Consider the following 27,930-nt stretch of genomic DNA (forward strand, 5'->3'; position numbering starts at 1 on the left):
GCACAGATCTGCAGGTGAATGAGTTCACCACGTGATTATTTGAGGGAAACAGTCCCAGGCACAGCCAAGAGCCGGAGCAAAGGCCCTAAGGCAGGAACGTGATGGAGAGTCTTGGAGCTGAGGTTATACAACAGCAGCAGATCACGGACCAGGGTCTTGTGGGCCAGTTTAAGTCACAAATTATTGAAAGCAGGTACTTACGTGGGGTGGGAACTGGGGTTGCGGGGGTGTGGCAGGGAAAGTTGACTTTTACATTAAACGCCTTGTGGAACAATTTGACTTCTCAAAATATACGTGTGACATTGATAAAAATAAAAAAAAATTAATAAAGGATTTTAAAACACTGACATACAACAGAAAAATATAGAAACGAAGGGAAAATCTTAACAGATGGCATTTGCCAGCACGTGGTGGGAGTTGAGCTTTTCTGTTAGCAGATGGATGGACATTCTTGTAGCCAAACTCCACAATTTCTCAGTCATCCTGATTTTAAATAACACCCATCGATTTACATTTTTATCTTTGAGCAGCCCCTGCAAGGTAAGGAATATTTAGTTAGTGTATTCAGCACTTAGCAAGTGACATGTCAAACCGACAAATTCTCTAGATTTTGTGATCTTCAGAGATACAGAAACAAAGGAGAGAAAGGTTTCAACCGTTTTTAATTTCTTTCACTTTCGTGTTAAAAAAATCATATTATTGGGTAGAGTTTGAAACAGGTGTGATTTCTTAAAAATGTTTTTAACGTTTATTTTTGAGAGACAGAGACAGAGTGTGAGTGGGGGAGGGTCAGAGAGAGAGAGAGAGAGAGAGAGAGAGAGAGACACAGAATCTGAAGAGGATCCAGGCTCTGAGCCGTCAGCACAGAGCCTGACGCGGGGCTCGAACTCACGGACCGCGAGATCGTGACCTGAGCCGAAGTCAGACACTTAACTGACTGAGCCACCCAGGCGTCCCAAAAGTCCCAGGTATGATTTTTAAGGGTACAAAACAGATGGTGAAAAGAACGTAGGAGCTGATAAAGTGACACCTGAGGGACTGACATTTCCCAGGGTCTGGGGTCCAAACCTAGTGTGTTCCTTCACAAACAAGGTGGGTAGTAAGTGACTCAGGACACCCATTGCCCTGTGGAAAAGCCCGGAGCCTCACCTCGCACCCCGGGCAGGAGACATGCAGTGCGGGAGCTCACGGGAGTGCGTGGTCAGACTTTTCCTGCAATTGCACAAGTTAAATCTCCTCACCTTTCTGTACTCCAAAAACTGTCATCATATGAGAATTTTCAAGGTTAGTTTCTAGCTGCTCAATAAGAAAAAAAAAATGTTTTCATTTGTGTTTTTTTCCTTGTGAAGTTTCCGTTATATATACATATATGTATGTTTTAATTAAAATATTTTTATTTATTTATTTTTTTAAATTTTTTTTTCAACGTTTTTTATTTATTTTTGGGACAGAGAGAGACAGAGCATGAACGGGGGAGGGGCAGAGAGAGAGGGAGACACAGAATCGGAAGCAGGCTCCAGGCTCTGAGCCATCAGCCCAGAGCCTGACGCGGGGCTCGAACTCACGGACCGCGAGATCGTGACCTGGCTGAAGTCGCACGCTTAACCGACTGCGCCACCCAGGCGCCCCTAATTAAAATATTTTTAATGTTTTATTTATTTTTGAGAGAGAGAGAGGGAGAGAGAGAGAGAGAAAGCGAGCACACAAGTCAGGGAGGGACCGAGAGAGAGAGGCAGAATCTGAAGCAGGTTCTAGATCATGGCACGGGGCTTGAACCCACGAACTGTGGGATCATGACCTGAGCTGAAGTTAGACGCTTAACTGACTGAGCCACCCAGGTGCCCCTATATGTAGATATTTTAAGCTTTACTTATTTATTTTGAGAGACAGGGAGGGAGTGGGGGAGGGGCAGAGAGAGAGAATCCCAGGCAGGCTCTGGGCTGTCAGAACAGAGCCGGACGCGGCACTTGAACTCACCAACTGTGACTTCATGACCTGAGCGGAAACCAAGAGTCAGACGCTTAACTGACTGAGGCCCCCAGGCACCCCAGAAGTTTCCTTTTATAAATTGCATTCTCCTTAATTAGCAAAAGGACAAAACTAGATACAGAGATTGCTTGTTACTTAAAATACCAAGAATAGTGTCCCAACAGGCCAAATCTTTGTGGAAGCCACAGAAAATGATAGCTCCAGAAGGCCGCAGAGAGGTACACAAGGTTACTTAGAACTTCTCAAGTGCCAGCAGCAACAACAGGGGAAAATGGGCGCTGGGGGTGGTGGGGAGGGGGATGTTTCCTGTCTGTGTTATCACCACCATCAGCCTATTACAACAATTTATTTTATTTTAAAAAATTTTTTTAATGTTTATTTATTTATTTTTGAGACAGAAAGAGAGAGATGGGGCGCCTGGGTGGCTCAGTCGGTTAAGTATCCGACTTCAGCTCAGGTCAAGATCTCATAGTCCGTGAGTTTGACCCCCACGTCGGGCTCTATGCAGACAGCTCGGAGCCTGAAGCCTGCATTGGGTTCTGTGTCTCCCTCTCTCTCTGCCCCTCCCCTACTCACGCTCTGTCTCTGTCTCTCAAAAAATGACTAAACGTTAAAACAAAAAGATTTTAAAAAAGAAAAAAAAAAAAAGAAAGAGAGAGAGAGGCAGAGAGAGAGGGAGACAGAGAATCCCAAGCAGGCTCTGCACTGTCAGCACAGAACCGGATGTAGGGCTCGAACTCACAAACCATGAGATCATGACCTGAGCCAAAACTAAGAGTTGGACACTCAACTGGCTGAGCCACCCAGGCGCCCCTACAACAATTTGTTTTAGAGACTAGATTTAGATGGGAAACCCAGGAAGAAAATGATTATTCCTCTAGAAATGGTGGGAAACATAGAACTAATTTCCTTATGTTTGGTTCTTATCAGTGAGAAATGAAAGCCGTTATTTACCCCCGATTCGGGCACTCGCTCTTACAGGTGCTCTTCAGCTCCTCATGCAAGTTCTTCAGCTCAAAAGTTGTCATGTCACCATCGCGCTGAGCCAGCTTCGCGGACAGTGTGGAATTACTAGGCGGTACCTCTGAAAATAACGCCACATTGCGTGTCAGCTAGACTCGAGTTTAAAAAACAAGTATTGAAAAGTTTTCAACAAGATTTCTGAATGAGAAAGAAAGAAAGAAAGAAAGAAAGAAAGAAAGAAAGAAGAAAGAAAGAAAAGAAAGAAAGAAAGAGAAAGAAAGAAAGAAAAGAAAAGAAAGAAAGAAAGAAAGAAAAGAAAGAAAAGAAAGAAAAGAAAGAAAAGGAAGAAAGAAAGAAAGAAAGAAAGAAAGAAAGAAAGAAAGAAAGAAAGAAAAGAAAGAAAGAAAAGAAAAGAAAAGAAAAGAAAGAAAGAAAGAAAGAAAGAAAGAAAGAAAGAAAGAAAGAAAGAAAGAAAGAAAGATGGAAGCATTAAGCCTATAAAAGACCAGGCCCTAGAACTCCCGACAGGGCAGCTCCTGGAATGGTCCCAGGGCTGGAGGGACTGGTGTGCACCACAGTAAATGTATTTTTGAATCTGAAACTGATTTTAGGTTTTTAAAAAATTTGCTAACATTATAGGCAAGTCCTGCATACTTCTCCCCCAGTTTGCTGTATGGTTAGCATCTTACTTTATTACCTGCTTACTTAATTATAAATCTTCATATAAAATCTGTCCCATGTTTTGTATGCGCTGATCAGTGACTTTCATACTTTTTTTTGCCATGACTCACTTTAAGAAATACATTTTACCTGGTACTCACACATATACACCCCAAACCCAAACAACTGTCACATGCACTCAAATACCCTTGTGTGTGTGTATATACATATATGTATATAGAAATATACATACATGTACATATATGTGGAATAGAAGAGAATGCGACAGAAAATACCAGTGTGTGTGTGTACATATATACATACATGTGTATGTACACACACACACTGGTATTTTCTGTCGCATTCTCTTCTATTCCATTAGGAAAATGGCGGGTAAAGACCCTCAATCAGTTTCTTCAGTAAATGGATTGCAAACTGCAGTCTGAAAAATACCTTAGGTCACAAAATTCCTTACTATTTTGTCACCTGACTGGAAACACTGAAATTTAGAGTTATGCATTACCAAGTAATCCCTACCGGATAATGCCTCTTTTCTGTTTGTACTCTGTGGAATATCTGATGACAAAACAAATCTGTTTTTACACAGCTTGATTTTTACATTTATTATTGTTGTTGTTGTTGTCGTTGTTGTTAATTTTTAAGCAGGCGTCGTGCCCAGCCCAGAGCTTAATGTGGGGCTCGAACTCATGACCCCAAGCTCAAGACCTGAGCGGATATCAAGAGTCAGATGCTTAACCGACTGAGCCACCCAGGCACCCCTAAATTTATTATTTTTAAAGCTATCGCTAATAGCCCTCTGGATACCCACTGACCAATTCCTTGTCAGAAGGACGAGGTCTTCTGAAACAAGATCCAGGGAGGCACAGGCGCGGTGTCAAGCTTCTGGAAAGCTCCAATCACCCAGCTAACCTAAAATGGGGCAGGGGAGGGGCTGTGAAGAAATGATGTGGAGACAGATTCTAATGTTGCGATCAAAACGAGACAAAACCCTTGGGGCGCCTGGGTGGCGCAGTCGGTTAAGCGTCCGACTTCAGCCAGGTCACGATCTCGCGGTCCGTGAGTTCGAGCCCCGCGTCAGGCTCTGGGCTGATGGCTCGGAGCCTGGAGCCTGCTTCCGATTCTGTGTCTCCCTCTCTCTCTGCCCCTCCCCCGTTCATGCTCTGTCTCTCTCTGTCCCAAAAATAAATAAAAAAAAAAAAAAAAACAAAAAAAAAACGAGACAAAACCCAACAACGCAACTGAGTACCGCTTTCGTTCCAAAGGATATTTATACTTCACATTTGCCGAAGCGCACTTTGCAAGCAGTACTAGTCTTCATCTGTAACTTTAATTCTGTTTTCACTTTTCGAGAAGCTCTATTTGGCTCTTTTTCAAATCTGTTTGACGAGCCTTAATAGTTTCTCAATCCTGATTTAATTCCTCTTAACATGTAAGAGTCTCTGTCTGATCAATACGTCCTCGAAGTCCTCATTCCCTCAAATTCCCTGCTGTCACAACATCCTGTTTCCGGGTACTGTGGCTTTTGACTACGCCTGTACATACTCTAGGTGTGCAGCTTCTTCAGAGGTCTCTGGACGGTGGGTTCTTTCAGGGCCGATCTGTGGTCATTTCTACCAGTTGCCCAGAGGCTCTACCCCATTGGTAACACTTTTTCCTTTTATTTCTAATGTTTATTTATTTTTGAAAGAGAGCGAGCGAGTGGGGGAGGGACAGAGAGACAGGGAAACACAGAATCCGAAGCAGGCCCCAGGCTCCCAGCTGTCAGCACAGAGCCCGACGCGGGGCTCGAACCCACGTACCCCAAGATCATGACCTGAACCGAAGTCGGACGCCTAACCAACTGAGGCACCCAGGCACCACTAATTCTGCTTTAAGATTTTATTTTTTTAAGCAATCGCTTCACCCAACGTGGGGCTCAAACTCACAACCTCAAGACCAAGAGTCACATGGTCTACTGACTAAGCCAGCTAGGCACCCCAGTTGATACCACTTCAAAATCCTGGGTTGAGGGATTTTTTTTTAGATTGCTCATACGGGGAAGAAGTTGGGCTGAAATCCAGGTGTGAGGTAACGTGTAAGTCATTAGGAGGGTACACGTTTACATTTCACCCTTCCACCTAGAAAGAACCAAATTTCAAGACGGGAACTTTCCCTCAGGGTCCCCACCTCAGGCATGCTGTGCATACGTGCGTGTGCCCCTTTTTACCCTGAGTTGACCGCAGACTTCATGTGTCTTCTGGGCCCCCCGACTCTGTAAAAACCAAAGCTGTTCTTAACCTCAAGCTTCCAATCTTCATTTATTGGACTCTGGGTACTCCCTACCTTCTTGTCAGCTCATTACAAAATGTCTTCTTAACCCAGCATTTTAAACAGTATCTGGTAGGAGGGCACATCTTACACCCTAAGTCTGTGCAAATCTGTAAAATCAACAATTCTCTCGCAATTGATCTGAAATAAAACACATAGAAAAATGAGCGTGTAGTTCAGGTTTTATTGCTTATCAATCATGTCATTCCATACAGTTTCAGGTGAACAGACTTTGAGAAAATATACTGGGGTGTCAAACAGATGATGGCAATACAGATGAGAAAGTTCAAGTGTTTCACAGAAGGTAGTTAGAGGCACCACTGCCACCATCCCCCCCCAAATTTGTACAGTTCATATAAAAAGAGTAAAAATAGTTCATTGGCATTTAACTAGCATTATTCTTTGTCATCTAGGAGCCACAATGTGAGCCTGAACGATGTCACGGTCTTCAGAGCAAAACACAGTTCGTCCCACTGGCGGATATAGCTGTTTCAGTTTCTTTAAAAACAAGCCAACAAATCATCTCAACCAAAACCACGCACGCAAGCCCCCCCCCCCCAAAAGATGGCATGTTCCAGTGGTCTTGCCAGTGGTCTCGAATTTTACTGTTTCCATTACGTAACTTCAAGATATGAAATGTGATTCAGCTTTTGAAAATCAGATTACACTCCTTCACCATGATTGCACAGTATTTACTTTGCAATTCAAACGATTGAACAGAGCCTAATATTAACCCGGGGAAAGCCGGGGATACAACTCAAACTGCTCTTATGCTGAAGACACATCTTTAAAAGTTAATTATTCGTTAAAAACTCAGACCCAAGCTGCCCGGGTATAACTTGAGGAACCGACAGTCTACCATTCCAGACAATACAGCAGCAGTTCTTAGGGTTTTAAAGCCGGGGAGCAAATGCAGTCACTGGAAATCACACACACACGCACACACGCGCGCACACACACACACGCACACACACACACACATCAGTAACTTCCTGCTTACGCTATACTAATAGTTTCCCTATTCGGGGTTTTGAAAACAATCAAGCATGAACTATGATACAGCATTTGAAAGACTTCTATGTCTCTTATGATAAAGTTGCTCAGGCCGAGAATTCCATGTAGATACTTGAAGGGAAACAAGACTTGAAATGTGGCTTTAAGACCACTTCGAAGACCTCAGTTACCAGACAACTAGAAACACACAGTCTCAGATAAATAGGAATTTATTAAAACCATGGTCTCCGACAATACAAAAATTAACTAGTAAGGCATTTTTACTTCCGTCCTGGCATATGCAGCAAAGAGAGACGTTTTAAATGGGCACCAGCACTTCTAGTCAAATGCTTTCGAGTGTATTTGGCAGATTTATTTTTATATTCTCCTATTCCACACACCACTGAGAACTCTCACGGTCAAACATCAGGACCCAAACCGAGAGAAAAGCGTAAGACAGATGCTCATTTACTAAAAGGAAGCAGTGCACCCTTGAAAACAAAGAAGAAACTACCAAGAATATTATGTGTAACGTTCAAATGCTAGTATTTCGGTTTCCCTGAAGCCATTTGTGCTTCAGTAACTAAGAGAAAGAAGAGATAAAGACACTGTTCAGACGAGAAGTCTACTGGTAAGGACCATGCTGGAGAAACACCGTGGACTCGGCATTCTGCCCCACTGGGCTGAGAGTTTCCAAGGGGCTGCCGCCTCCTCTAAAAAATATCACAGCCACTAGAATAAGATCATATAAATTCACCTTGATTGCTTATTTCCCATTTTGTCCGTTTACGAAGCTCAGCCACCTTTATAAGGTATACTAAACGGTAACATTTCACCTTTTATTAAGGCAAGTTTGTGAAAATAATTTCATACGACCAGATCTCTTCACGAACTTTCAGGTTAAAACATTTCTTCACGTAAGAAACATACAAAAAAAAAAAAAATTCCGTTTTTATAAAAAGCCACCTCAATACCAGAAAAGAGTAACGAACGATTTTGAACCCGAACCCAGTTTACTTTTTAAAGGACGCTCTTCCTTTGCCTCCAATTCCAAGCACTATTCATCATCTTTAGAGCCAGTTTTGCTTAACTGTAAAACAAGGTAAAAGACATAGTCAACAAGGTGAAGCTATCATGTTATCTGATTGTTCATTACTTCCACTTAACATCAGAAATACATATTTATAGTTGATAGAACACCACGCAACAAGATTCACGTAACTTACACCATCTACAGCTTTCACTGTTTAACTAGTTTTCATCTTAAGGCTCAGCTACTTTACACAGGATTCATTAAAAATATAACCTCAACAGATCAAGGGCGGCGGGGGTGGGGGTGGGGGGGGAATCCCTCAAAGTTTTCCAAGAAATAAATTGGAACCACAACAGGTGCCATTTACAAAATGAATATTCTCCTATTTTTGCTTTCTATCACAAAAAATAAGCTTTAAAAATTTTTAAAACTGCGGCAAAAAAAACCCAACAAAACCCACATAAATTAAGTACAGTTTTAAAAAAGTGATACAGGGGCGCCTGGGTGGCGCAGTCGGTTAAGCGTCCGACTTCAGCCAGGTCACGATCTCGCGGTCCGTGAGTTCGAGCCCCGCGTCGGGCTCTGGGCCGATGGCTCGGAGCCTGGAGCCCGTTTCCAATTCTGTGTCTCCCTCTCTCTCTGCCCCTCCCCCGTTCATGCTCTGTCTCTCTCTGTCCCAAAAATAAATTAAAAAAAAACGTTGAAAAAAAAATTAAAAAAAAAAAAAAAAAAAAAAGTGATACAAATCTTAAATTGCAAGTCTTTTCTATAACAATCCAAGGAAGTTAGCAAGCCGGGGGGTGGGGAGGGAGGGGGGATGTCCCCAAAGATTGGCACACACACAATTCTGACCAGAATAAAGACCCAGCCACCAAGAAATCCCCACTGAACTCAAAGCCCGAGGACCCCAGAGAATGTGAGAGGCTGTGAAAGGCAGAAACTGCTAAGAGTAGCAGTCCTCAAACATTCTGGCCCCAGCTCCTCTTTCCACTTTGAGGATCTTAAAAAGCTTGTTTTTAATGTAGGTTATACCTACTGCATTTGAAATTAAAACTGAGAAATTTAATTCATATAAAAAATAACAATCAACACATTGCATGATAACTGAATAACATTTCTTAAACGAAAAACTGCATTTTCTAAAACAAACTAATAAAACTTAATGTGAAGAATAGTGTTGTATTACATTTTTGTAAACTCCTTTATCATTGAGCCCAACAGAAGACAGCTGGGTTTTTGCGAAGCTGCTTCTACTGTACGGCAGGTACCATGGAAAACGGCTAACAAGAACACGGTACAAGTGTTAAGGACAAACTGACTTCATGTAAAAATGCACACACACACACACACACTTAGATTCTACACCTACTCACTACCTTAGAAAATTCTGGAAAACACAAGACTCTAAAATCGCACATTCTATTAGTGCTCTAACAGAAGAGTATTAGTGATGGCACCATCACACTCCCCGCAGCCTCCGGTAAACACCACCGTCCACTTGTGAGAGAATGCGGAAAAAGGACGAACAACACTTTAATGTTAAGATATAAATAGTTTTGACCTTGCAGACCCCCAGAGAGCCTCTATGACCTCTAGGGGTCCAAAGACCACACTTAGAAACAACTATTCTCCAGCACTTGGGCTAATGGCTTCTGAGTCCAACCCATGCCTCGGTGGGAACCTCCCTCTTAAGACGACTGGGTTATTTATATCTTCATTTCTTTTATGTTTCTTGAAATTCTAACTTATATTAATGAGGACTCTCTGAAAAACAAACAAAAAACGAAATTTCCGGAGCTAGGGAAGGAGGGGTACTATCCCCCCGTCTGGGACAATTTTGGATTAATCGGACAATTTCGTCTTCCCAGTTTCCAGGGAGATCTGCTGCCTGAAAAGAGGCACTTCTGTTCTGAGTTAGGAGACAGCTCGTTCTCAGGCATGAAGCATTCTGCAGAGGGAAACGACCGAGCTGGTGAGGTACCTACAAGCACACCTGGGACAACACGCAGTACCCAGCAGGCATCGGTGGAGGGGCCCGGGCAAGTGACAGGATGCTGGAGAAGCTGCTCCCATACAGGTGTCTTGTGTACGGTCAGTCTCTGGCCCCGGAAGGGGACAAGACACACCGCTTCTTTATTACAATGGCAGCTCATGGTTCCCTACTCCAAGGGACTATTTTTGTACTAGATTCTAGAAGCACAAAGCTTCTTTTCAACAGTTTCTATAGAAAAGGTATCCCACGGCCCAGAGGACTGACTTTCACAGAAACTTTAAGAATATACTGCTTATACATGACGTGTATTTGTAGGTGCTCACTAAAATCCTAACCTTTAACCACTCTTGAATCATATCAATTACTTCTCACAGCAGCAGTGGCACTAATTGTCATGCGAAACTCATTTCACGAAGTCCTACAGAGAGAATTAACTTACTGTGCTAAGTATCACTTTATTTAAAACTACGAATAACTCAAGAAAAACAATCAATGGAGAGAAGTTGGCAAAATACTTCAAGGTGAAAAGTGAACGATTTTAAACAAGAAAAACAGAAAATTCTTGTGGACAGTGATGGGAAACCCCATCTAGGGTTTGCTCTAAACAAACAAACAACAGACAAACCCTCCAAAACCCAAAAAACTCATTTCTATTAAGAAATCAAAGCATTCCTTTCAATGACTTGTTTCTTCAGCTTCCATACACGCTCCTGCTAGTTCAGAGCCACAGTGAGGCACATTCATTATTCAGAGGTAGTTACGTAAAGTCATACTTTAGCGTACTCATAACTTGGTTCTTCACATTTTCCATTATTTAAAAAAAGAAAATCTAAAGCTGAAGGTGTAGGAGAGAAAAGAATGCGAAGGATATTTCAAAAATACTTACATGCTGAAGTAAAAAAGGAAACAGCCATCCCAGTAAAATTCAAAGGTGGAGGGGGGAAAGAATGGAAGATATGAGTTTCATTATTTGATGGCATAATCGTAACAACTGTCTGAGGCTTAGATTATGCGCGTTACGTACCTTCACCACGTCAACCCAGTTCCATCCTCGGGGAAGCTGTCCTTTGTGATCTAGAAGAGAAAATAGGGACTTTACTTCCAAGACCAAGCAGTAATTTTTAAATTAATTACCATTTGAATAAATCAGCTTTTGCACACTATCCCATGCAACAAATTAAAATTTAAATCACATATTATGAAGTGGGAAGGCTAGTGTATCATCACTGGGAATTGGAAGCACGGCTCTGCCGGGTATACTGGCAAAGTAATTCGATGTACTCCCTTTTCACATTTACCCCATTTCATTCAAGACAAAACCTGATACTAAGGGGGAAAAAATATGGAGGTGAGCTGGAAAAGCCAGAAAGAGGAGCTAATCAATTTATTAGTTTCATGCACTTGTACGATTTTATTTGCTTTCTATAAGCTCACGGCTTATTTAAGGTAAGGAGTTGTGTTACTTTGCTGCTCCGGGCGTGTTTCACACTAGGGAGCCAGGCTCAAGACAAGAGACCTTGTAAACAAACGTTCAGCCCCAAGACTAAGAGGAGGCCCGGGCAACTTCTTTATTACCTTTTGTGGCCTGAGAAAATAGGACTTATTTCGTCTAACATTGTTTAATCTGACAGGCCTTTAATCTATTGGGAGCACTTGAAAACAAGCTCAAACTTTATGTAAGAGTTTATAGTTTACAACGCGATTTCGTTCTGGTGACGGAATATTTAAACTTGAAGAATCGTTTAATAAATACAATATAAGTGTTTTGATTTAACACGGCTTGATTTCCTGTATGCTCGATATATCTATATACATCTCATTTTATGGAATCTTCAAAATCTGCATTCAAAACCAGTACATTAATTTTACACAGGGAAGTAGACACTAACCTCATGATTCTTATAGGACAGAGGCAATATTAGTGGAGCTCAATTTTATTTTTTTTTTATTTTTTTTATTTTTTTAAATTTTTTTTTTTCAACGTTTTTTATTTATTTTTGGGACAGAGAGAGACAGAGCATGAACGGGGGAGGGGCAGAGAGAGAGGGAGACCCAGAATCGGAAACGGGCTCCAGGCTCCGAGCCATCAGCCCAGAGCCCGACGCGGGGCTCGAACTCACGGACCGCGAGATCGTGACCGGGCTGAAGTCGGACGCTTCACCGACTGCGCCACCCAGGTGCCCCGGAGCTCAATTTTAGATGCTAATACTTCTTTCCTCCTTCATGTCAGTAAGAATCTTATCCCACTGTTTACTGGTTATACGGGGCACGGGGCAGGGCACCAATGTGGGTAACTAAAACTTACCCGTAGCGCCATGACTGTCCTATTCAAGTTTTATTTAGAATCCAGGTCCCAAACTCCTATACCATAACTATAGAAAGATAATCCCTTTTAGGTGGACGTCACCAAAAAGATGGAGATAGGGAACTATTAATGAAAGGGAATGATCATAGGTCATTATGTATGAAAACAACAGGTGACGAACCGACAGAAATGCTACAGCTTAAAAGGATTAACTAAAATTCTAGAGAATAGATTACAACAGCTAACAATCCACTGCTTCGGTTGTTCATGCTTTAATTCTGCTCTGATATTAGGTATAATGGATTCCCTGATTTTTTATTTCACAAACCATTCAACTTCAAAAATGTATCTTGAGGGCCAGCACAGGGTCGTGATCTTTTCATTCTGTCACGCAGGATGTTAAACAAAGCATCAACAACCAAAAAACTGCCATCACTTTGTAAAAGAAAGGGCATTATTTTAAACTTCCTCACCAAAGTACAAGGGTCAGTTCCTCTCAATGAAGGGCGACTTGTAACCTTATATCAATAACACACACACACACACACACACACACACACACACACACAGACATATGTACACATGGACACACTTGTATGTATGTATTCAAATGGTTATATGCATCCACGGTAATGTCCTCATTGTTCTTGACCAGAAAAAAGTTTACGGACTGATACCAATTTGCAAACTTTCAGGTTAAATAAAGAGATCAAACATTATTGATGGTATGAGCTAGAATTTAGAACTCTCTTCTAAAGGTGCATACAAAATGACTCTGCTTTAGTAGACACAGGAATTCTGTTCTTAAATCTTACTGTAGTGGTAAAAAATGAATTGAGTACAGACAAAAGCATTAAACCATTTATTTGTGCAAAGACTGCATGGTATACCAAACTTCATTTCAAACGAAAGCTAGAGTTCAAAATAATCTGGAGTACTACACGTGTCTCCCATAGAGATAAGCAAATAGGAAAATCCCAACATGTGGCGAAGGGTACGAGTTGGACCCACTTTGCTATGCTATTCTGCTGTTTCTCAGTCTCAAGACTCATTTGTGGTTATTTTGCCGCTCAGCTACCTTCTCCTCACGTGGTGATGTCTGGTGGTGAATTAGTGGTAAATATTTTCAATATATATCCGTGACCCAAGACAGTGTCTGATCCAAATGTTCCAAGAATGAAGAGATGAGACCTTCTCTTCTAAACCTAGATATACTGATTAAACACTCATATCATATTAAAAAGCAACCTATTTATCTATGTTATTAAAAAAACAAAAACAAACACAAACCTGTTTTATCTGCCAGCTTACGTTTCTGAGCTTTTGAAAGTTGTTCTTTTTTGTCTTTTTTCTTACTTGATGGGGCTGTATTAGGAGTTTCAACGGAGATGATACTGCTTATGGGTATCTAGAAAAAAAAAATAATTCCTATACCAATGCCTTAAAACTTATCGAATTACACTAAATATGGCCACATCCACAAGTGAGTTGACAATTTTTAGATTTATGAAGTAAAAGAACCCTGTATTATAATATTCATTTATTAGGGCAGGTGTCATTAGCACATTGATGTCACTCTTCCAAAAGTTCACATAGAAGGGCTTACATAATATTAGCTCAATTATTATAACCAGGTCCCGAGAAAGAAGATCTGACACCAGTAACACACTGAAGCTCTAAAATACTAAGGTAATTTCACAATTCAATTGATTTGCTTTATTTGGAAATTTAAATAGGTCTTTAGGAAAATCGCATGTGCCTACCTAGAAAATCCTGATTCTCTGAAGAAATGAAGAAAAAGATTTCAATTTGGATTCATGCAGAGTGTGATCCACACAATTTAAAATGCTTCCTAGTTGCCAAGCATTGCTGTAAATGATGTACGTATAGTACTCATCTGATCCTTACTGAAATCTTACGAGGTAGATGCCGTTATGATCCCCGCTTTTACAAATGAATAAATCGAGCCTAGTGAGGTTAACACATCTGCCTCCTTCCTCCCACCGAGAGAAGTCACATCACATAGCAAGCGATGCAGGGAGGGTTTTCCAGGCCACGTGGTCTGGCCCGCAGGACATGAGCTTTGCTGCCCTGCCCGATGGCCTCTCTGGCTGCCCTCCGTGTTCTTCCGTGTTCTGTTAGGAAGGTGGAAGCCAGAATTGCTCATGTAGAAGACACGCAGCCTTTGCTGTCAAACAGCTTACAGTTTGGTTCACCAAACTCGACGGACCCCGACCGCTGAAATTCTTTAAGCACATGGCTTGGTGCAAAGGGGTCTAATACGTAGATGCCTAAGATCATGAAAGATGATTATTTCCTAAAATACTCTTAATGAAGTCTCTTTAAGCTTGCACCAACTTCAAAGTGAACTGTGGCAAGACTATCTACAACTAAATTTGCCTCATGAAGAAAGTAATTTCACATGTATCTTAGTGCTACATAAGAATCCTCTATAAGCTTTATGAAAACATTAAATAAATTAAAAAAAATACTTGGTTCAACAATGTCTCTCTTTTTTTTTATAACATTCCTTTTTTTTTTTTTTTTTTTTTAAGTTTATTTAGTTTTGCGAGAGACAGAGCAAGAGAGAGAATGCAGGAGGGGCAGGGGGAGAAGGAGACATAATCTCAAGCAGACTCTGCACTCTCAGGGCAGAGACTGATATGGGGCTCGAACTCACAAACCGCAAGACCATGACCTGCGCCAAAGTCAAGAGTCAGACGCTTAACCGACTGAGCCACCCGGGTGCCCCAACAGTATCTGTTTGGGCAGGCACATGAGGTATTCTAGCCTTATATGAAGGGTAAGATCTAGGGGATACAATTTCATTTTTGAAGTTAAATAAATACCAAGAAATCTAAAATTCATTATTCTTATTTAACTCAGATGTAACTCATTTTAAATCTAACACAAAATCGGGGCGCCTGGGTAGCTCAGTCGGTTAAGCAGCTGACTTTGGCACAGGTCGTGATCTCGCCGTTTGTGAGTTCGAGTCCCGTGTCGGGCCCTGTGCTGATAGCTCAGAGCCTGGAGCCTGCTTTGGGTTCTGTGTCTCCCTCCCTCTCTCTGCCCCTCCCCAGCTCGCACTGTGTCTCTGTCTGAAAAATAGATAAAACGTTTAACACAAAATTTCCTTCCAATTAAAAAAAAATAGTAACCAGTAAAGATTAATTAGTAGCAGAGTGAAACCAAAACAACAACAAAAAAACCTGACCCAAACTAATCACAAGCTCACCGTAGAATTAATGGGGTGGTGATTCTCCATGAACTGCTCTTTATTGTCCTTGGCATATTCAAACAATGTGTAGGTCATGGCGGTCCCGAGATGAATTTCCACTGCTTCCTGTAACTTGGCTAATATGCTCTGCTTTACAGCTGATGATCTACAACGCACAAGAAATATACTGCTGAGAAAAAAGTAAGGGGGAGTGTTACAAAAAAACAATGAGAACAAAACACTACTCACATGGTGTTGTTAAAAAAAGCGTTCATAGATATAATTGGAGGTGTTTGGGGATATGTTTCTGTCCAGGAAATCTCTATTAAGAAGGCTTTGGGATCGCCATTTTCACCTATCTGAAGAAAAGGGAAATCTTAGGCTTGTAAAAAGTGATACAAAGACAGAGTATTTACTATAACTTTTTAAATGATGAATTATTGCCAGTGCTCACGATCAGGTCAGAAACGTAGTATTTTGAAAAGTTCAGGAGTACGGGCTAAGACCCGTAGGAGTTGAGGGCCGTATGAATAGAGTCTGACTTTTGATGTTCACGGCCTGTCTCTCCAGGCAGCCCTTCAGCTTTTCCCAGTCCCGAGACTGTCTTACATAATTTTTGTCTCACCAAAACTTTTTGAAGGCAGACATCAACTGTGGGGGACAGGAAGGGAATGGACAAAGATAATAAACCAACCTGAAACCCTTCATCTTTGTCTGAAGTTTTCTAATTGCCAAATCATAAAAGGCATCGAGAACAAGTGAATTGCTACACATTAGCCCAATTCCAAGAGACCAGAAAATGAAATGTAAAATTTAGAGGAAAAAGGCAAAGAGATAAGGTTTAGGAATGCCTTAGGCTAGATGAGAACTTTCAAGATCTACTCTCTTACCAACCTTCAAATATATAACACAATACTATGAACTAGAGTCACCATGCCGAACGTTACGTTTCCCTTACTTACTTTTTTCTAACTGGAAGTCTGTAGCTTTTGACCCCCTTCACCTGAATAATTTAGAGACGACTTTTTTCTTTCTTTTGCTCGCCCCTACTTTTCACTTGGAAAAATGTTAATCTCGCAGAGAAACTAGAATAAGACAACGAGCGCTCATTGACATGTACCTTATTCACCAAATACCTCTGCTTCCATCCATTTCCCTTTCTTCCTTTCCACTACAGAACCGACCCCTGGCCCCAGGCGGGTGGCTTGTTTTCCTTTGTTTTTTTTGTTGAGCTCTTTGAAAGTAAGACATGGTAAAACGTCCTGAAATATTTATTGGGTAGACTATCCTAAAAACAAGGACGTTTTCCTTTATAACCACACTACCATTATCACACCCAAGAAGTTCAACATTGATACAGAAATATCATCTAATTCGTAATCCATCTAAAAAGTTCCCCAAGCATATCTAAAGTGTCTTTAATAAACCACCTCCTCAACCCGTAAATCTGTAATCCATTAAGGATCATGGATGACATTTGGCTGCCAAATTTCAAATCCTGCTTTAATTTAGAACAGTACCCAGCCACCCTGTCTGTCTTTTAAATATCTTTCATGACAAAAATAATCGAGGGCAGTTTTCCTGTATAATGTTCCCAGATCAGGACTGATTGTTTCCTCTATGCCAAGTCTGATTAAATATTTTGGTAAGGATACTGTGCAGGTGCTGTGGTATATTCCCATAGCATCAGATAAGGAGGCACATAAGATCTTCTGGAATCGTCACTGGTGATACTAAGCTTGATCACTTGGTTAAGGTGATATTCTCCAAATCTCTTCAATGTAAAGGTATCTTTTCCATTTTGTAATTAAGAAGTAATCTGTGGGGTGACACTACAAAACCATATGAATACATTGTCTCGCAACATCTTCTCACCCAAAGGTTTTAGCATCCATTAATGATCCTTGCCCGAAACCATCATTGTGCTGGCAGCAGCAAAATGGTGATTTTTAAAAATTAATTAACTTATTTATTTGAGAAAGAAAGAGAGCGAGCGAGCGCACACGTGCACAAGTCGGGGAGAGGGGCAGAGGGAGAGAGACAGAGAGAATCCCAAGCAGGCTCCAGGTTCAGCACAGAGCCCCACACACGGCTCGATCCCACGACCCTGGGATCATGACTTGAGCTGAAATCAAGAGTTGGACACTCAACCAACTAAGCCACCTAGGTGCCCCCAAATGGTGATTTTCTAATACAACTATGGAATAACTCACAAATCAGCATCTCCTTGCGCAAAGCTACGCTAATTTCCACCGTAATAGTTCTAGTACATATGTTGGGGGGTTTTTAATATTTATTTTTAGACAATAGCAACAGATTAAAAAAAATTTCATCCCAAATTGTTATTTGATTTACCTTTACTCTCTCTGACCACTACATTTTTATTCCCCTCATCCTCAATCACAAGACACAGCAATATAAGGTGAGGCTTAGAAATTATGTCAAACTTAGGGCTCTGTTGATATTCACCTATGTAAGTTGATTACATACTTGGTTTATGCTTGTGTTTCAAATGCAGAGATGATAAAAAAAAGTGATGAAAATTACTTGCTTTATGCACTGAGTCCTTTTTCAAGGTGCGTGTAAACAACGTGCCACATGGCTCTTGCAGTGCTAGGTATGGAAGATGCAGAGATAGAGACAAGACCATGCCTGTCTTCAAGGGGGGCAGATGTTTAGGTAATACACCAAACTGCATCATGATTCAACGTTCAAGGGGATGGAACAAAGTGTGAAGACACGGGGGATGGCCAGTTCGGCTTTAAAGTCAACGGCTAGGAGACATGGCCCAAATACATCACAGAGGAGCCTGAGATAGGGATTAAAGGAGAAGAAGGCTGGATGAGGGATGTGAGGTGAGGGGCAGAGCAAATGATGTGTCCATGGGCACGGTATTAAAAATGCAGGAGGAGCACCTGGGTGGCTCAGTCGGTTAAGCGTCCGACTTCAGCTCAGGTCACGATCTCATGATTCATGAGTTCCAGTCCCGCGTTGGGCTGTGTGCTGACAGCTCAGAGCCTGGAGCTTGCTTCGGATTCTGTGTGTGTCTCTCTCTCTGCCCCTCCCTCGCTCGCACTCTGTTTCTCTCTCTTTCTCAAGAATAAATAAACATTAAAAAATTTTTTTTTAATGCAGAGAAATGTTCCACAGGCTACTATGGCTAATGGACAGTGGTGGCTGGGAAAATCTGGAGAGGCAGTGTGGGGCAAACAGAAGGGACTTGAGTGTCAAGCTAAGGCATTTAATCCTTATTCTATAGGCAGGAGAAACCTTTTTATTTTTTTTATTTTTTTTTTTTTCAACGTTTTTTATTTATTTTTGGGACAGAGAGAGACAGAGCATGAACGGGGGAGGGGCAGAGAGAGAGGGAGACACAGAATCGGAAACAGGCTCCAGGCTCCGAGCCATCGGCCCAGAGCCTGACGCGGGGCTCGAACTCACGGACCGCGAGATCGTGACCTGGCTGAAGTCGGACGCTCAACCGACTGCGCCACCCAGGCGCCCCAGGAGAAACCTTTTTAAAAGAAGGGCTGGGGTAACTAATTACATGTCTCAGAGAGCTGACTAGTAGCCTGAGAAGGACTAGTGGGGAGGTGCTGAGGGAAGCTGAGGACAGAACCAGAAGGGAAGAACTGCTCAGCAGGCTACTAAACCAGTCTGCACAGGAACTGAGTGAGGGGTCTGACTATAACCCGGCCAGGACCGTGCCCTTGTCCTCCGACTGTCACAACAGACAAGGTTTCTGAACCTCACTTTTTATTCCCTTTAAATCCATCCTGTAGGACACACGCACGTCCTACTACATTCCGTACACTGTGCTCAACGAGTAGCTGCTGTTGTTAATACGGATATTTAGGAAAGGATGGGGCAATTCTCGGTCTCCCATTTGCTAAGGGGAGAGTGGCAGTTATTGGGGAAGTCTGGGCAGGCAGGTGGATTCAAACTGAAGGTCTAGGACTTAACTCCATTGTTAACCTTGGCTATTCAAAGTCTTTCGTCTTCCTATCCATGGAGTGGCCTAAGAATTACTGAGCTTGAAAGGGAATCAAGAGGAGTGGAGCAGAGGGGAGAATATCTAAAGAAAGTAATTGTAGATAATCTATTTCCTGTGATGTCTATAATTACGTATGTATCGTCTAACTTACTTTAGATGATGACATAAATAACCGTAAATCTTTTACAAAAAAAACTTTCTCATATTACTACCACTTATAATCATCTGGATAAGTGGTTTTTACATTATTTATTTACAAAATAAGATACTGGCACTGTTTCATGTTGAAAACAGTTATAAGCAAACTCCCTTTTAGAGAAAAATTGACGTAACACATAACGTAAAAAATATTCGCACATATTGATTATATGGAATTAGGAAAATATCAACTTTTCTTGACTATAACATAAGGTAGTAAAAATAATTCTAGATTTGGATTAGAGACCTCGATTTTAAATCTAGTATTTATCAGGATCAGCTTGGAAAGCTTAGGAAGCTATGACTGAGAAAAATTATCTTTAAGATTAGAAGGCAAAATTATATAATTTCCAAGGTTTCTTCCATTTCTAACATTTGATGATTCTGTCACAATAAAAACAAATTTATCTTGATTTTTAAAAGTTTCTGAATTGGGGCACCTGGTTCGCACAGTTGGTTAAGCCTCCAACTCTAGATTTTGGCTCAGGTCATGACCTCAGATTCGTGGATTTGAGCCCCTTGTGGGGCTCTGCGCTGACAGCATGGAGCTTGCTTGGGATTCTCTCTCTCTCTCTCTCTCTCTCTCTCTCTCTCTCTCTCTCTCTCTCTCTCTGCCCTCTCCCACTCATTCTCTCTCTCTCTCAAAATAAATAAACTTGAAAAAATAAAAAAATTTCAAAAATTCAGAAAAAGTTTCTGAATTGTTTCCAAAAGTTAGAAATAACTGATGTCATGGTGTAAAGCTTTCATTCAAATGCTTTGGAAAACCCAAAGATGTAATAAATTTAAACCACTAAATTCAAAATACAAAATCATTAAAAAAAAAAACCACACAGCATTTTTAGCAAGCTTCAATCTTTTATAAAAAAAAATTTTTTTTTTAATGTTTATTTATTTTTGAGAGACAAAGAGACAGAGTGTGAGCAGGGGAGGGGCAGAGAGAGAGGGAGACACAGAATCCGAAACAGGCTCCGGGCTCCGAGCTGCCAGCAGAGAGCCCGACGCGGGGCTGGAACTCACGAACTGCAAGATCATGACCTGAGCTGACGTGGGAAGCTTAACTGACTGAGACACCCAGGTGCCCTTAGCTTCATCCTTTTCTGGAACAGTCGCAAGGGCTCCTGTCTGTGCCGCGTCTTACCCTGTACTGGAACGAAACTGGACTCAATTCCCGGAAGCTTTCGTCTCCCTCATAAATAGAACGTAATGCTTCCAGTTCCATCTGAAAAAAAATGAATCAAGTGAGTTTTGCTTAATGGTGTAAATGGATCAGTTTCCATGCAAGACCACTCCACTGTGTAAAACTTAGCTACCTTTTTCGCCTTCCATGTTTATAACATTTGTATACAATGTATATAGTCCATGTGCAACATAGTAACACAGTATTAATGCTAATAGTTACTTTAATCCTTCCCCCAGAATGCCAAACTTGAAAAAACATTCATGGACAACAGAAAGAACTTAAAAAAAAAAAAGATGGTTAGAAACAGGTTGACAAGGATCTACCCAAGACGCAAAAGGGACTGCAAGAGAAAATGTCACTAATAATCCTTGCCTGGAAATATTTCTGAGAGCACTGTGGGCTGACGGATGAGGACTCCATCACACTTGTGATGACTGATGAACGCCCGAGAAGAGAAGCAAGGAAAGACATCACTTGGGTATGTATTTTACGTTTCAAAAAGATGCGGGTCATGAATTCTACAGACTAAGACAGACAAATCTGAGAACAGATTATTAAAGAAACGGTTCTTGGGGTCCCAGGGGAATAAAGAGTAGAAGTCCCTGAGCATTGGCAAGCGGACGAACAGCAAGATAAATGGAAGCACCCTTTCCTAGAGAGGGTGACTTGGCTGGCACATCAGGGAAAGGCCCACATGAGTTTCGGCAAGGCACCTCTTGCTACCTTCACAGGAAAACAAATACAGGAGTTCAAACTGGATTCAAGGGCAACTGAGATTAGATCAGAAACAACAACCTTATTTCAGATCTAGTACTCCTCCTCCTGCCCTTAATCCTTTCACATATTTTAACTAAGGAGTAGGACGGGAACAAAAATTGAAGGCAGGCTTAGCAAGTTTATGAATGACAATTTGGTGGGATAGTGAATCGCGCTGGTAGCCCAAGAATTCAGAATACCCTTGCAAAACCATCTAACCACATGAAATTTTACAGGGTGGGTGGAAGAATGTATCTCAGATACCTAAACAAACGAAAGGAGGATAAAAAACTAATTGCTTTGTACACGGCACTTAAAGGGTTGTAGTTGACAGGAACTACCCGTAGAAAACAGGACACAAATAAACGTAATCTGTGCACAGACACGATTCCAGGAGAGCGAAAGAACAAAAAGAATGGACATATGGAGAAAAGCTAAAAGGAACCACTGCGTATGAGGACAGGACATCGGAAAAACTGGGCAGAAAACTGTCTTCAAAGATGTGAAAGTCAGTCATGTGGAAGAAGCATGGAATTCTATTATTAAAATAGAGATCTCTGGGCTCCCCAGGAATTCCAGGTCGGTAAATTCCAGGCAAAGTACAGGCTTCCGTTTGTCTAACAACCACCCCAAAGGTTCTAAGCCTTGCTCCCTGGGCCAGACTTGGAGAAACATTACATTTTATGCTCCATGGTTCACAGTACCAACTTGTTCATGCCTCCGCTTAGAAACTCACCAGGCAAGAACGGTTTCGAAGGGATTCACATATCAATTAGCTTGTTGGACACTGGGGTCCTTTACAGGTAACTTCCAGTCCAGAGAGACTACCACATCTATCATGGAAAGTGCCACCTTTCAAGAAATATATTCTAAATGAAGAGTGAGTTACGTACCTGGGAGACTCGGATTCCAGTCCTGAGTCTACCCACAAGCTCACTGCGCAGCCCTGGGGCGTTCACTTTGCCCCCGCCAACTCTTTTCCATCTGTACACACGACACCGCTAGAGAAGGTTCCCCTTAGAGATGACCTGTGTTACTCCCTGATCATATGATTCAAAGTCAACGTGGCATTTCACGAGAGAATATCTGAGCACAAACCATACGATTCAGGTGGCACGTGTGTGCTCAAAATAGACTTCGTTTCCACTGGACAACCACCAGATGGATAAATGATGCCACCAAACAATAAGGCCAGAAACCAGTGTCATTATCTTCCTCCACCAGAAATTTAACTAACTCAGGGAAGCCTCTCCCCACCGGCCAATAGACTTGAAAGTTTAAAAGTGATCAGATGCCAAACAATGTAACTCAGTACACAAGCGCTACAACAAGAACCTTGAGAACTGAAGGTGAGCCGAGAGCACTGGGTCGCCAACCAAGGACACTCATCCTTGTTATTAAGGAGGCGTGGGGCCACCCCCCGGGCTTGCAAAACTGAGATGGGGTGGGGGGAGCGGAGGCAGAAGCTAACCCTTCCCCTTCCCGCGCGCCTGCACCCTCCCAACCCCCCCCCCACCAGGACACCGGTCAACTTGGGGCACCCCAGCCAGGCTCTGTGCGCTGCAGAGGGGCGAAGGCACGTGCGGGGGCGCTCGTCCCGGAACCGGGTCGCAGCCGGGCCTCGCGAGGTCAGTCGCCCTCCCTCGGAGCCGAGGCACCGCGCCAGCGCGGGGGAAAGGGGAACCCGGCCAGGGGGACTCACCTCCTGGTCCTCGTTGGCGCTCATCGCGCCGGTCACGGGACGCCTCCCGGGAGGACGTGCGCGACGACGAGAAAGCGAGAGCAGCGGCTCCCAGCCCCGGGCGTCCTCCCGCTTCCGCGCCCTGGGCTGCGGGAGGCACACCCCTCGCACTGCGGACGAGAGTCACGCGCGCCCCCGGCCTTCGGGCAGCGTGAAGCCGCCTGTGGGGGGGGGGGGGGGGGTGGGGGTCTGTGGGCGGGGAGCCCGAGGCCGCCGAGGGTGGGGCGCCGGGGAGACTGGGGAGCTGCTGCAGGGCGGTAGCGGCAGAAGCCCCGCCTCCTCCCCTCCTCGCTTCTCCTATTGGCTCCTTCTCTCCCCGCCCCTATTTCCTGCTCCCGTAGGAAAGGGAGCGTCTTCCTACGTTTCGTGGAGCAGCGTGAAGTTTCCGGACCGCCGTTGGTGTACGGCGCTGTCGCTCAGGTCCGGAAAGTGCTTCCTGTGCCTGCGAAGGCAGTACCGGGAAGTCTCGCTCGCGGGGACAGGCTCTGGGGCGGTGGCGGTAGGGACGGGCCCCGGCGTTCCGTGACACCCGGCCTGCTTCCCCTCGTCCACCCCCGGCCGGCGGCGACCGGCCACAGCTGCGGCGGGCCCGGGGCGTGCGGCCTGGGTGAGTCCGGCCCGGGAGACCTGCGGGGCCAGGCGAGACCGTCCAGGGAGAGAGCTAGCTCTTCACAATGCTAGTTGTGGGGGGCCTGCGTTTTCCTTCGGCGTCTGCGGGTGCAATCCTGGCATGTCCCTTCTAGCCCCTGAAGACCAGACGCACCTGTTCCTAGGGCCTCCAGGTTTAAAGGGGAGGGGGAGGAGACGGGGAAGACAGCCTCTGCCGTGAGGGCTGCAGCGTTATTTCTCCGCCTATCCTCTGGGTCTGCTGGGGCAGAATACTGAGAGCCTTGGGGATGGGAGCTTCTTAAGTCGGGTTGTTGCTTCACGTTTTCCACATCTGCCCCCGCCCCATCCTGGCCCCCAATTGTTATTCCTTTTAGGATCGTTTCGTAACTGGACTTCTCCGAATCTCGTCCTTACTAACCTTATGCACTACACCCCGAACCTCCGTAAATTAAAAAATAGTGACCACCTTGGGATATTTTTGTTTTGTTTTGTTTTACCTGCCACTTTGCTGAGGTCGCCTTTCTTTGCAGTATATCATCCTTTTCAAGGCTCTTCCTTATTATTTTCCACGCCAGCTTCCAGATTATTTCCCCTTGCGTTACATGGTCTCCCATCCAGAGTGTTCACATTATGACTTTTGCATCTCCTTCCATGTCACAGTTTATTAGTTGCTTCATTGGCTTCTTCCAGGAGATCTGGAAATTTCTACAAGCTGTCACTGAGATCCAGACAACCTCTGCACCTGCCCTTTGCCAGTGTTGTTCCCAGTCCCATCCCTGTGCTGTAGAATAAGCAGTACTGTCTCAAGTGCCAAAGGCTTTTAAGGTAGCAGGTGGCAAGAATTTCTGGCACGGTTTCCATACGGTAGTTTTTTTGGGACAGAATTACAACAACATAAGCTGGGCTGTCCATTATGATAGCCAGTAGCCATATGTGGCTTCTGAGCATTTGAAATAGGCTAGCCTGAACTCAGATGTGCTGTGAGTGTACAATACATTTCAGATAATGAAGACTTAGTTCAAAAAAGTGAAATACCTCATTAGCAATTTACATTAATGTTGAGGTGATAATATTTTGGACATATTGTTTAAATAGAATATTATTAAAATTAATTCCACCTGTTTCTTTTTGTTTTTTAATATGAGTAGAAAACTTAAAATTATTTATGTGGTTCATGTTCTATTTCTCTTGGACCCACACTGTGATTTAGAGCTTTCTAACTCATTTCTAGTTCCCCTTAATGCTCCATATTCAAAGACCACAGCCAATTCTCTTGAGCCTCTGGGGATGTTAAAGGAAATGGCCCTTTTAGGGTTCTAATCTAGATTGTTTGGTGTTAAAGCAAAGGCCTCCATATCTCCAGATAGTGTGTTTTGGCCGTCTCTTTATTTTTCACCTCCAAATTCCCTAGAACTAGTTTTTCTTTCTCTGAACTTGGCCCTCATCACTTAAATCCTATCTGGAAAATGTCTGTTTAAATAATTCTAAAACCTCTATCTCTTGTAGACATTTATCATTTTTGGTAACCTTTCCAAATCATCTATTCAATACCCCTTCTTCCTTCAGTACCTAAATTTGAGAAGCCTCATGATTTTTTTTTTTTAATTAACTTTTCAGTTAAAATTATTTGGTTATCAGGTGGTGACGGCTTCTCACTTTCCACAAAAATTGTGTTTGAGTTCTGTATGCTATACAGGTGAAGATTACCTCTTAAACTTTAGATACGTGATTTTGGAAATGAGAAATTATCTTTAAAATATAATGGCAATTTTGTTTGGAGTAAACGTGGTTTTTATATATTGGTTTTCTTTTTTTTTTTCTCTAGATTTAAAATTTTTTCTTTTAAAAAAATTTTTTAAATGTTTTATTTATTTTTGAGAGAGAGAGAGAGGCAGAGTGTGAGCAGGGGAAGGGACAGAGAGAGAGGGAGACACAGAATCTGAAGCTGAGCTGTCAGCTTGGAGCTCGATACCGGGCTTGAACTCATGAACCATGATCTGAGCTGAAGTCGGTTGCTTAACCTACTGATCCACCCAGGTGCCCCTAAATTTTTCATTTTAGAGAGAGCATACACGAGCAGGGAAGAGGGACAGAGGGAGAAAGACAGAGAGAGAGAGACAGAGAGAGACAGGGAATCCTAAGCAGGATCCGTGCTCAGTACAGGGCCCAATGTGGGGCTCAATCCCACAACTCTGGGATCATGACCTGAGCTGAAATCAAGAGTCAGGTGTTTAGCCAACTGAGCCACCCAGGCGCCCCTATATAATTGCTTTTCTAAAGTTAGTGCGTATTAGGATTCATAGACTGATTCTCAGCTGAAAGATGCAGTAGAAACGTGCCCTCCTAGAGGTTTTCACTCATTGTTTTTCCCTTCTAGATATTCCTTGTGGAAGAGTGTGAAAGCATAGCTATTTATATAACTGGCATATTATTTTAATAATTTCCCAGGAATTCAGAAATTAGATGTTAGCAGTTACAGAGAAATTAGAGTTGTATTTATCGTATATGTAAGTCAGCGGTTATTTTTCTTCATGTCAAAAATTGCTCATGAAACTGATTTTAATTTGATCACCTTCCTGCTTTCTTTGCTCATCCCAAAGTTCTGTGTGCATTTTGAGATGTTACTGAAAACACCATTTGTCATGAGTTGACTGCAACCTTTGTAATAGGAAAGATTTTCTAAAAAATATGGTACCACTCGTTATTCAGGAATTGAAGTTTTCCCTTTTGTTCTCCTATTTGGTATTTGCTTGACAATTTGCAGACACTTGAAAAGACTCAAAGTCTTTGGCCTTTTTGTAACATTTTTTAAATGGTGGAGGCTCCTATATTAGATATGGGTGTGGACTTTTAAAACATTTTGAGTGTATTTACATTTGTATTTCAGATTTTTTGTGACACCTTGAACATGAGCCCCACACAGTGGGACTTCCCTGTGGAATTATGTTGTCGGCCTATGGCTTTCGTTACTCTTACGGGCCTGGATGTGGTTTATAATGCTGTCCATCGAGCTGTCTGGGACGCTTTCTGTGCCAACCGGAGGGCTGATCGGGTACCGATTTCTTTCAAGGTGCTCCCCGGTGACCATGAGTATCCCAAATGTAGACCTAAGGTAATGATGTTATGATTGAGTGAGGGCTTTCCTTCTCTCCCTCTCTTCCTCTGTGTGTGTGTGTGTGTGTGTGTGTATCTTTTTTTTGTTCCTGATGTCTGTGCTGGAAAAGCGATGGTTATAGTGATGCGTTAGGAAAACCCAAGGCTTTTTGTATGTATTACACTGTAGGTATATTTAATGATTTTTTTTTTTAACCCCAGGGGAATAATTACGTTATCATTATTAAGCTTTCTATCCTCGTTTTTTTTTTTTGTTTGTTTGTTTTGTTTTTGTTTTTACTTGCTTAAAATCACCCCTAGTCTCCATAAAGTCCTCTCTAAAAGTAAGGTCTCACATTCTCCATTTATCATTACCTGTTATCATTATAGAATCCATGGCTGTCACAGTTTGGTTCAATTTCACACACATATTTTTTGAGCACTTGCTTTGTGTTAGGTACTAGGAACTATACAATAGGCTGGTGACAGAAATTTAAATAAGACATAAAGACATACTTTCTGTCCCTGGAGACTTCTACATAAAATAAAACAATTTATGTAGTATGGAGTGAGAAAAGGCATTAAGTTCAAAACTGACTTTTAGGTTGAACATCGTAGTGGAGACTCTGATTGACCTAGAAAAATAATGGGATGATGTTAATAATAGCAGCTAATAAAAGTGCTTACAGTGTCAATTTACTTTTTAAAGAAAATCATATATATTCACCTGTTATTATAATCTTATGAGTTGGTCTGGTCTGAAAGTCAGTTAACAAGACATCAGAATAAACCACCTGTTCTGCGTGTGTGTGTGTGTGTGTGTGTGTGTTTTCCCTGCAGCAGTGTTTCTGACAGACTGGTCTATGGACCAAGTA

General features: G+C 42.5%; 2 protein-coding genes across 4 annotated transcripts in view; one reads left to right on the forward strand and one right to left on the reverse strand.

Moving 5' to 3' along the window:
* Positions 1 to 1,683: 1,683 nt before the first annotated feature.
* Positions 1,684 to 23,526, reverse strand: RWDD4 (RWD domain containing 4). Of its 2 annotated transcripts, none has more exons than XM_058719962.1 (7): positions 23,315 to 23,526; positions 20,815 to 20,895; positions 15,731 to 15,840; positions 15,500 to 15,647; positions 13,555 to 13,672; positions 10,984 to 11,033; positions 1,684 to 3,073 (listed from the first exon to the last, which is right to left on the reverse strand). In XM_058719962.1, the coding sequence occupies exons 1-7, from the start codon at positions 23,336 to 23,338 to the stop codon at positions 3,014 to 3,016; spliced, it is 591 nt and encodes a 196-aa protein (XP_058575945.1). In that variant the 5' UTR covers positions 23,339 to 23,526; the 3' UTR covers positions 1,684 to 3,013. The 2 variants fall into 2 exon arrangements, with proteins under 2 accessions (XP_058575945.1, XP_058575944.1); XM_058719961.1 differs by lacking the exon at positions 1,684 to 3,073 and adding an exon at positions 6,105 to 8,023 and having other exon boundaries at positions 23,315 to 23,498.
* A 225-nt stretch (positions 23,527 to 23,751) lies between these two features.
* TRAPPC11 (trafficking protein particle complex subunit 11) overlaps positions 23,752 to 27,930 on the forward strand; it is a 48,797-nt gene continuing 44,618 nt past the window's right edge. Inside the window, exons 1-2 of one of the 2 annotated variants that reach the window (XM_058719951.1) lie at positions 23,752 to 23,773; positions 26,850 to 27,074. In XM_058719951.1, coding sequence (XP_058575934.1) covers positions 26,871 to 27,074 — 204 coding nt within the window. In that variant the 5' untranslated portion in view covers positions 23,752 to 23,773; positions 26,850 to 26,870. The other variant, XM_058719950.1, reaches the window with a different exon arrangement.

This window comes from Neofelis nebulosa, chromosome 3 (assembly GCF_028018385.1).
Source record: "Neofelis nebulosa isolate mNeoNeb1 chromosome 3, mNeoNeb1.pri, whole genome shotgun sequence".
NCBI classification, from domain to species: Eukaryota; Metazoa; Chordata; class Mammalia; order Carnivora; family Felidae; genus Neofelis; species Neofelis nebulosa.